This window comes from Primulina tabacum, chromosome 8 (assembly GCF_025594145.1).
Source record: "Primulina tabacum isolate GXHZ01 chromosome 8, ASM2559414v2, whole genome shotgun sequence".
In the NCBI taxonomy this organism is placed as follows: Eukaryota; Viridiplantae; Streptophyta; class Magnoliopsida; order Lamiales; family Gesneriaceae; genus Primulina; species Primulina tabacum.
The window spans coordinates 32,484,961-32,496,036 of record NC_134557.1 but is presented as its reverse complement, the minus strand read 5'-3'; the positions used below and the strand labels follow the sequence as shown (position 1 = coordinate 32,496,036).

Here is an 11,076-nt window from a genome sequence, read left to right as displayed (position 1 = left end):
CTCTCGGCTTTAACTTGTTGACACGTCAAACATTTAGCCACAAAATGAGAAATATCTTTCTTCATACCTTCCCACCAATAATTAGCTCTCAAGGTATGATACATCTTTCATATTCCTGGATGAATACTGTGTCGACTACAATATGCTTCCCGTATTATAACTTCTTTCAAATCTATCAAATTAGGAACCACAAGTCTACCATTAAAGCGCAGACTACCATCTGATGCAGCACTAAATTTTTCTGTCTGACTTGTTTGAGACAATTCTTTTAATCTATGAATATGGGGATCGATCCTCTGTGCTGCTTTGATTCTGGACAAAATATGTGGCTCAACTTGAATAGATGACACTATAAATTAGTCTCCCCTGATTTGATAAGTTCATCCTAAAGTTCCTAAGTTCTAGTGAACTTTAGAGATAGTCAGAGATGTCAGCATAGCATTCTAAACTTTTCTGCTGTGGGCATTTGCAACAAGATTCATTCGACCTGGTTGATACTGAATCTCACAATCAAAGTCTTTAAGAAACTCCATCCATCGACAATGTCTCATGTTCAAGTCAGGCTGCGTGAAATGGTATTTAAGGCACTTGTGATCTGAATAAATAACAAACTGCTCACTGCACAGATAATGACGCCATAATTTCAATGCAAACACAATGACAACCAATGTAATGCCTGAAGTAAATATCACAAGTTGTTGATTTAGTAATATGAGATTACTAAATAATTAATGATTTTTAAAGAATGAAATATGAGATATCTTGGTCATCTTATGTCCAAATGATTTGAAATTTGGATATAACGTAGAAAACTCAAAGATATAGAAGTTTCATGTTTTGAGTTTTGAAAAATTTGATCGTTTGACTGATCCAAAAAGATATACCGTTTGAATGATTCTTTCTGATTGACCATTTGTCTGTGGGTGATAAGCGGTGCTCATAGCCAACTTTAAACCCAAAGCTGATTGCAAACTTTCCCAAAAATTCGAAGCAAACCTTGGATCATGGTCGGATACTATGGTTACTGGCACACCATGCAATCTTACTATATGATCAATGTACAGTTTCGCCTTTTTCATATAAGTACAAGTACGATCATTCAAAATGAGCTAATTTAGACAATCTATCAACAATCACCCAAATCGCATCACAACCACGATTAGAACGAGGTAGATGAGTTACAAAATCCATAGAAATGTGCTCTCAATTCCACTGCGCCACTTCAAAACTATGTAACATTCCATCAGGTCTCATTCTCTCGGCTTTAACTTGTTGACACGTTAAACATTTAGCCACAAAATGAGAAATATCTTTCTTCATACCTTCCCACCAATAGTTAGCTCTCAAGGTATGATACATCTTTTGTATTCCATGATGAATACTGTGTCGACTACAATGTGCTTCTCGTAGTATAGCTTCTTTCAAATCAATTAAATTAAGAACCACAAGTCTACCATTAAAGCACAGACTACTATCTGAGGCAACACTAAACTTTTCTATCTGACCTATTCGAGACAATTCTTTTAATCTATGAATATGCGGATCGATCATCTGTGTTGCTTTGATTCTTGACAAAATCTGTGGCTCAACATGAATAGATGACGCTATAAAGTAGTCTCAACTGATTTGATAAGTCCATCCTGATATTCTCAAGTGCTCGTGAACTTTAGAGATAGTTAGAGATGTCAGCATAGCATTCTAAACTTTCCTGCTGTGGGCATTTGCAACAAGATTCATTCGACCTGGTTGATACTGAATCTCACAATCAAAGTCTTTAAGAAACTCCATCCATCGACAATGTCTCATGTTCAAGTCAGGCTGCGTGAAATGGTATTTAAGGCACTTGTGATCTGAATAAATAACAAAATGCTCACTGCACAGATAATGACGCCATAATTTCAATGCAAACACAATGACAACCAATGTAATGCCTGAAGTAAATATCACAAGTTGTTGATTTAGGAATATGAGATTACTAAATAATTAATGATTTTTAAAGAATGAAATATGAGATATCTTGGTCATCTTATGTCCAAATGATTTGAAATTTGGATATAACGTAGAAAACTCAAAGATATAGAAGTTTCATGTTTTGAGTTTTGAAAAATTTGATCGTTTGACTGATCCAAAAAGATATACCGTTTGAATGGTTCTTTCTGATTGACCATTTGTCTGTGGGTGATAAGCGGTGCTCATAGCCAACTTTAAACCCAAAGCTGATTGCAAACTTTCCCAAAAATTCGAAGCAAACCTTGGATCATGGTCGGATACTATGGTTACTGGCACACCATGCAATCTTACTATATGATCAATGTACAGTTTCGCCTTTTTCATATAAGTACAAGTACGATCATTCAAAATGAGCTAATTTAGACAATCTATCAACAATCACCCAAATCGCATCACAACCACGATTAGAACGAGGTAGATGAGTTACAAAATCCATAGAAATGTGCTCTCAATTCCACTGCGCCACTTCAAAACTATGTAACATTCCATCAGGTCTCATTCTCTCGGCTTTAACTTGTTGACACGTTAAACATTTAGCCACAAAATGAGAAATATCTTTCTTCATACCTTCCCACCAATAGTGAGCTCTCAAGGTATGATACATCTTTTGTATTCCATGATGAATACTGTGTCGACTACAATGTGCTTATCGTAGTATAGCTTCTTTCAAATCTATTAAATTAAGAACCACAAGTCTACCATTAAAGCACAGACTACTATCTGAGGCAACACTAAACTTTTCTATCTGACCTATTCGAGACAATTCTTTTAATCTATGAATATGCGGATCGATCATCTGTGTTGCTTTGATTCTTGACAAAATCTGTGGCTCAACATGAATAGATGACGCTATAAAGTAGTCTCAACTGATTTGATAAGTCCATCCTGATATTCTCAAGTGCTCGTGAACTTTAGAGATAGTTAGAGATGTCATCATAGCATTCTGAACTTTCTTGCTGAGGGTATTTGCAACAAGATTCATTCGACCTGGTTTGAAAGAAACAATTCATGAAAAAATCTTTATGTGAGATTCTGTATATTCTATAGTTCCTTATAAATTGTTAATGTTTAGTCATTGAGATTTAACAAGTAGGAAACCTTGCGGAGGAACCCTTAGGTTTTCGGGGCATTGGATTCTCACCAATTTTTGCGTTACTCTTAATGAGTCCTTTCTTCCGTGATGAACTGTTGGCACCAGTCCTACATTCATTTTGTCTCTGTGGGCCGAGGAGAAAAGGGGCTCAGCGTGTACATAAGAGAAGAAATGAGGTCAACCTCTTTCAAAATACTGAATCTCACAATCAAAGTCATTAAGAAACTCCATCCATCGACGTTGTCTCCTGTTCAAGTCAGGCTGTATGAAAAGATATTTAAGACTCTTGTGATCCGAATAAATCACAAACTGCTCACCGTACAAATAATGACCCCATAACTTCAATGCAAACACAATGACAGCCAATAAAATGCTTGAAGTAAATATCACACAGTTGTTGATTTAGTAATATGAAATTACTAAATAATTAATGATTTTTAAAGAATAAAATATGAGATATCTTGGTCATATTAAGTCCAAATGATTTAAAATTTGGATATAATGTAGAAAACTCAAAGATATAGAAGTTTCATGTTTTGAGTTTTGAAAAATTTGATCGTTTGACTGATCCAAAAGGATATATCGGTGTTAAAGTGTTAAATATTATATATTATATTATTTTATATTATTTTACTAATATAATATAATATTAAAAAAAAGAAAGAATAAATTTAAATTTACGTGAATGAATTTCATTCACAGAATGTTTGACAAAAAGATGAGAACACAGAGAAATAAGAGTTTTGATTTTTCGTTTTGATCGTGCGATTTATCGGTTTATCCAATCGACAAACCGATTTCAGTTCTGAGATCGTTGACACGAGGTCTTTGATTTGAGGTATAAATTTTATAGTTTTGGCGATGTTTGAAATTCTTCGATTTTTTGGATAAATCCGATAAATTGTTAAATCGTATAGAAATTGAAGATTGTTGAATAGGGTATGATTTTAACAAAGTAGAGAAGATTATAGTGCTGTTATTTTAAGTTAATCTCAATTTATTATAATTAGGGATTTTAATCGTTTGATTGAGATTAGAGAGTTTTTTGTTAGTTGTTATTAATTCTGATTATATATTTGGAGTCTTAGAAATATAGGCTATATGTTGATATAATGTTTTCGTAGTTTAACAGATGTTGTAAAAATAGTATGTTATTTGAAGTTAATTTATTATGGCGTATTTGATGGTAGTTTTGTAAATTAAATACACCGGAATATTAAATTGTTGAACCATAACAATTTATAATCGGATTTTATATTTTGTTGAATTAATTATTGTTGGGCTATTTGATATTATATATTAAGGCTGTTAAGATTGTGTTGATACGGTGACAATAATCTGATAATTGTTGTTTAATTATTTAGATACATCACAAGCCTCGAGATTATTAAAATAGCTAGATTTTATATATACTCAATTATCAGGTACATGTTGACGTACGAACATACGTTGTTATTGTTTAGTATTGATAAATACTATTTTTTTGAACAATGATAAATCACCGGAATTGGGTGATTTGATATTATATTTGTTTTTGTTTATTATTGTTGATGTTGTTGGCTGTCGTTATTGGGAGACGTCACGTTGATGTTGTTCGTTCAACAGTATTGTTGTCGCCGGAGTAGGGGTGCGACGTATCGTTGATGTTATTCGTTCGACGATATTGCGCTCGCTGGAGTACGGGTGCGACGTACCGTTGATGTTGTTGTTCGTTCGACGATATTGCTGTCGCCGGTGTTGGAGTGCGACGTATCGTCGATGTTGTTGCTATAGTAGTATGGGAGTGATGTCGTTGATATCGATGGTGGTTTGGTTGTCCTGAAACAGCAAAGGGAGTATTTCTATTATGATTTCAGTTATATTTTATGTTGTTAATAAAACTGTTATGTATTACGATGATGATTGTTGTGTGTGCTCACCGTTTGGCGGCTGTTTCTGTTGGGCAGGATATAGTACTATGCCGTGAGACATGATAGTAGTGAAGGACTAGGAGTGTCTAGTCAAACAGTCATGTAGTTGATAGTAGATAGAGACAGTATATCTTATTGTCTTAATTGAGTTGTATGAGAGTATTTATTATATTGTTTCTGCTACACTGATGTAGATAGTGTGGTGAATGCACTTTTTGTCGTATATGCATTATATTATTTGTTGGAAACTTAATTTCGGTGATTTGACAAACTAACTAACTGATCACGAACTGACAGTTGCCTAACTGAAGAATAATGCGCAGATTATCGAAGGCAACTGAAGCCAGCGGAACTGAAATTACAACTGACTGATCAGTTGGAAACTGATTAGTTGAGTAGAATTGGACTTTGGAAGACAACTGACTGATCAATTGAAAACTGATCGGTTGATATATTCAGTTATGAGCTTACCAGCGAGTGCTTATCAGCTGATCCTTCAGTTGTACACGTCATCAGTTGAAAAGGACATTCAACCGACAATAGTACAAAGAAGACTGTGACTCGTAGTGGAACGCCGCATTTCACAGTCTAGAGTGTACGAATGTCAGAAGTACATTGACGTGGCAATCAACAAATATAAAGATTCAAATTATATTTAATGTTACCGTTGGAAGGAAGCCTATAAATAGGTGAGAAGAGCAGTTGAGAAACAACACTCGGAAAAACACGATTCATCTATTCTCTCAAGCTTGCTGTTACCTTGCTGAATTTATTACTCTCATTTGAGATTTAAAAAGGTCACACTTATCAGAATTATTCGTAGCATTTGAGGCTATTTTTCTAGCTTACTAAGCACAAACCATAGTATTATTTATTTGATCTAAGCTAGATCAGTTGTGCTAAGTCCAGTCAAAGAACTGTGAAAATTGTTGTTAAACTAAGAGCTTCAGTTTTGTCAGTGTTAAGTCCAAACTGAAGTAGGTCTATACAAGTTTTTTATTGATCAAAGTCTTTTAGTGCATATTATATCCTTGTGATAGAAGGGGTGACATAGGAGTTATTCAATCTCTGAACATCCATAAATCTTCGTGGTATTACTTCAATAATTTATTCTATCTTTCAGTCAGTTTATTTCCGCAAGTATATTCAGTTAAACTGATTGTCATCGACTGACAAGATTCCTAAGTTTCAGTTTATCACAAAACTGATACTGCATTCGAAATGGTTATAAAAATCATGAGTGTTTATTCAACCCTCCTTCTAAACACTTTTCTGCCTATTAACCGATCCTATCAAGTGGTATCAGAGCAGTTGAATCTTGTCTCAGAATATTCTTACTTACAACTGATCAACATGTCTTCATTCAACAAGATACCGATGTTTTCCAGAAAAGACTTTGATGACTGGAAAATAAGAATGCAGGCTCACTTAGATGCACAAGATGATGACATGTGGTATGTCATAACTGATGGTCTAATGAAGATTATAAAAGCAAACACTACAGTTGCCATCACTGACGGGGCACCTCATTGAATAGAAAAGCCCAGAGATGAATGGACAACTGAGGACAAAAGAAAAGCAAACTTTGATAATGTGGCCAAGGACATCTTATACAAAACACTGGACAAAGTCACGTTCAGCAAAATCAAAATGTGCAAAACGGCCAAAGAGATATGGGAAAAACTTATTTAGCTGTGTGAAGGATATGAACAAACCAAGAAAAACAAGCTATCAGTTGTTGTTCAAAAATTTAATAATATCAAGATGAAAGCTGGAGAGTCTATGCGCGAGTATGATGAAAGAGTCAGCTGCATCATCAATGAACTAAATGCACTTGGAAAAGTGTACTCAAATAAAAAAGTGGCACTGAAGGTGGTAAGAGGTCCTTCCCAAAGAGTGGGATGTCAAGACCATGGCTATGCGTGAATCAAAAGATCTTAACAATGTTGAACTACATGATCTATTTGCTGATCTAAAGTCATATGAATTTGAACTACAGACCAGAGAAGGGGAAACTTCTACAAACCAGCTGCCACAACAGCTTTAACTGATGTCAGACAGGAACCAACTGGTTCAACTGACAGATCTGCTGATCAACTTAGCAATGATGTCATGTCATTATTTGTCAAAAAATTTGGAAGGTTTATGAGGAAGAATCAAGGAAACTTCCAAAAGCAATACCAGAAGAACCAATCCAAAGAAGAATCCTATGTTTGCTACAACTGTGGCAAATCAGGCCATTTCATAGCAGAATGTCCTAAGCCAAAGAAGGACAGTCGAGGATCAACTGAAAAAGAAAAGAAGCCCTTTGAGCACAGGAGAAGGACTAAGGATGACAGGAGATCATCCAAAAAGAAGCATGAAGTACACTTGGCTGAAGAGAGCAAATCAAAATGGGCTGAAACTGACAATGATGAGTCAGAATCAGAAAGCCCAAGCAGCTCAACTGATGATGAAGAGGAAGTCAAGTGCTTGATGGCAGATGATGCTGAACTAGATTCAGCAAGTGAGCAGGTATTTGACTTTAGCTCCATTGATTTCACTCGTGAGGAACTCATTACCACATTGCATGACATGGTAAATGAGTATCATAAACTTTCTCAATCATTTGAGAAGGTCAAAGCTGAGCAAAATGATCCCAATGATAATAAAATTGAAACTGATAAGTCAGTTGAAGTGTTGAATTTAAAAGATGAGATTGCGAAACAAAATGCCGAATTGATCGAGAACCAAGCTTTGATATGTTAGTTAAAAACTGAGATTTCAAAAAATACCGAACTGATTCAAGCTTGGAACAATTCCTCAGTTACATTAACTGAAATGCAGAATGCTCAGAAATCAGCTGCGGATAAAACTGGTTTAGGTTTTAACAGTCATATTGTAAACTCTGCAAGTGATACTCAGCCAAGGTTCAATAATAACAAAGGAAAATTCATTACCTTTGTAAAATCAACCATGATAAATGAATATTCAGAACCAAGTAAAACAACTGTTCAATCAACTGAAAGTAAGAACAAAGGAAAACGATATGGTATTGGATATAGCTCAGAGAGTTCAACTGATACAAAAAACTGGTCTCCTAAACGATTCAGTTACAAATATCAATACTCAAGGAATGACTATTACAATTATCACAACTGTAAGCCAGTTCAAAAACGGTATCAAAAGAACAGTCAGTTGAAAAAGGAAATAATTCATACTCTTTCATCTTCACATCACACACATACTACTAAAAATTCGAGAAAAATCATTTGGAACACAGCAACTGGGAAATCAGTTAGACTGATTCAAGTCTTGGTTCCTAAAAGACTAATCAGTTTAGGACCCAAATAAATATGGGTACCAAGATTATATACTGTGATTGCAGGTAACAGGTACAACAAAAGAATCAACTTAGTATCTAGACAGTGGATGTTCGCGACATATGATAGGAGATGCAAATTTACTATCTCAACTGATCAAGTATAGTGGACCAAACATCAGTTTTGGAGACAACTCCAAAAGTAAAACATTGGGTAAGGGTAAGCTTATCCATGGTAACTTTACAATTAAAGATGTTTTACTTGTTGAGAATTTGAAGTATAACTTGATTAGCATCAGTCAGTTATGCGACAAAAATTTCTCAGTTCAGTTTGACAGACACACATGTTCAGTTAGAGACTCAACTGATGAGGTCATACTAACTGGAAATCGTTGTGGTAATACTTACAAAGTTAGTTGGACTGAACAACCTTTTGCACCAGTTTGTTTTATTGCTTCCAAATCTTCTAAGAACTGGTTGTGGCATAAGAGATTAAACCACTTAAATTTTAAATATATTACCAATCTCAGTAACCACGATCTTGTAATTGGTTTGCCCAAAATAGATTTTTCAAAAGATAAAATTTTTTCAGCATGTTAGTTTGGAAAACAAGTAAGATCTTCATTCAAAAACCGAGGTTGTATATCATCTCCCCGATGCTTTGAACTGTTGCACATGGATCTTTTTGGTCCAATACCAGTCATGAGTTTAGGGGGAATGAAATACACCCTAGTAGTTGTGGATGACTTTTCAAGATTTACTTAGGGTAATTTTTCTCAAATCAAAAGACCAAACTGCTGCACAACTGATTAAGCTCTTCATAAGACTTTTAAATGAAAAATCAGTTGGGATTGATCGAATAAGGTCTGACAGAGGGACTGAATTCATCAATCAAAATCTTTCAACTTTTCTAGAAAATACTGGAATCAAGCATGAGCTCTCAGCAGCTAGAACACCTCAGCAAAATGGTGTAGCTGAGAGAAGAAATCGGACCCTCAAAGAAGCTGCTAGAACAATGTTTGCTGATTCTGGTATTTTTCAAAGGTTTTGGGCTGAAGCAGTAAACACTACGTGTTACACTCAGAAAAGATCAATGATTAATAAGAATCATGTGAAAACACCATATGAGATCTGGCATGGAAGAAAAAGTGTGTTTTCCTATTTCACGATATTTGGCTGCAGATGTTTTATTTTGATAATGATAAAAATAATTTAAAAGCCTTTGATGCTAAATCTTCAGAAGGAATATTTCTTGGATATTCTTCAGTTAGCAAAGCATATAGAGTTTTTAATAAAAATTCTTTAAATGTTGAAGAATCTATCCATGTTGTTTTTGATGAAACTGTACTAACTGATAAGACAACTGATCTTGTTGAGCTAGTTGATCGACTTACAGAGATCCGTTTGGAGGATGAAGATGAAGAAGAAAATCATATCAATCAAAACATCCTTCAGCACCTGAACCAGAAATCTTAGATCAATCAGTTGAACAGGAACATCCTCCTGATAATCAGTTGGTGGAGCAAACAGATGATATTCAGTTACCAACTGAAACAGCTCCAATTGAAACTGAAAATATTCAGTTGCTGATATGGAAACAACACATAATGAGCTCAGATGGAAGAAATCACATCCACCAGAATTGGTGATAGGTAATCCATCTGACCCGGTAAGAACAAGAAATCAAATGCTAATTTGTTTATTCATTCTACTTTTGTCTCACAACTGGAACCAAAGAAAGCTGATGAAGCTCTTGCTGATCCTAACTGGATAAATGCAATGCAAGAAGAGCTAAATCAGTTTACCCATAACAATGTTTGGGACTTAGTTTCAAGACAAATTTGTAAAAAAATTATAGGTACAAAATGGGTATTCAGAAATAAACTGAACGAAGATGGTTCAGTTGCACGCAACAAAGCAAGATTGGTAGCACAAGGATATAGGCAGGAAGAAGGAATTGACTATGATAAAACGTATGCACCAGTTGCAAGACTGGAAGCAATCAGAATGTTCCTTGCCTATGCATCATTTAAGAACTTCAAGGTTTATCAAATGGATGTAAAAAGTGCATTTCTGAATGGTCAGTTGCAAGAAGAAGTATTTCAAGCTACTCAAATGGCCAATCAAATTCCTACTCATATGATGAACGCTATGGCGATTGATTTTGACTCTATCTTCACTGTGAAAGACGAAGAAGTCAAAAATGTATTTCTGAAACTGGAAGCAGCTGGATTGAAACCATTCTTGGGATTATCTTCTCAAGAAATTTACACCAAAGAAATTCAGGAGATCTACACCGGTGGCTATGTTACACAAGACGGCAATATAGCGACTTCTGTAAATTTTCAGTTGATGATCATCGACGAAGAGTTCTTCTGCAATCTTTTCCAACTGCCTTCTGAGAGGCTAGTCAGTTTATCTGAAGTGAAGGCATCCGATATTGAAGGGATGCAATCTACCCTTTCTGCTGATGGTCGGAAAATCAAGGTTTCCGATCCAAAGAAGGAACTGAAGCCAGAGGTACAACTGCTGGATGATATTGTAGCGAAGGGACATTTGGCAAAGGCTGGATCCTTTGCTGCACTGACTTTGGAAAAGTTTTAGAACATGACTGCTATCATGGCTGGCCGAAAGATGAACTGGAGAAACATCATATTCAACATCCTGAAAAACATGTTCCAATCTTCCAAGCAGTCAAAAGGTTTTGCTGTACAGCTCAGCCATGTGCTGAAAGTGAAAGGGGTGATAACTGATGATTATGA

The 11,076-nt window shown here is 35.3% G+C and overlaps 1 protein-coding gene across 1 annotated transcript; it reads right to left on the bottom strand.

Moving 5' to 3' along the window:
• Nucleotides 1–443: 443 nt before the first annotated feature.
• LOC142554683 (uncharacterized) lies at nt 444–3,220 on the bottom strand. Its single transcript, XM_075665350.1, has 5 exons — nt 3,109–3,220; nt 2,921–2,997; nt 2,140–2,325; nt 997–1,070; nt 444–618 (listed from the first exon to the last, which is right to left on the bottom strand). The coding sequence occupies exons 1-5, from the start codon at nt 3,218–3,220 to the stop codon at nt 444–446; spliced, it is 624 nt and encodes a 207-aa protein (XP_075521465.1).
• Between the last annotated feature and the right edge of the window lie 7,856 nt (nt 3,221–11,076).

Coding starts and splice junctions, on each gene's coding strand:
- LOC142554683 (XM_075665350.1), bottom strand. CDS start 3,220: ATGAATGTAGGACTGGTGCCAACAGTTCATCACGGAAGAAAGGACTCA. Junction 2,998..3,108: donor CCTAAGGGTTCCTCCGCAAG/GTTTCCTACTTG, acceptor CTTTCAAACCAG/GTCGAATGAATCTTGTTGCA. Junction 1,071..2,139: donor CAGAAAGAACCATTCAAACG/GTATATCTTTTT, acceptor TATATGAAAAAG/GCGAAACTGTACATTGATCA.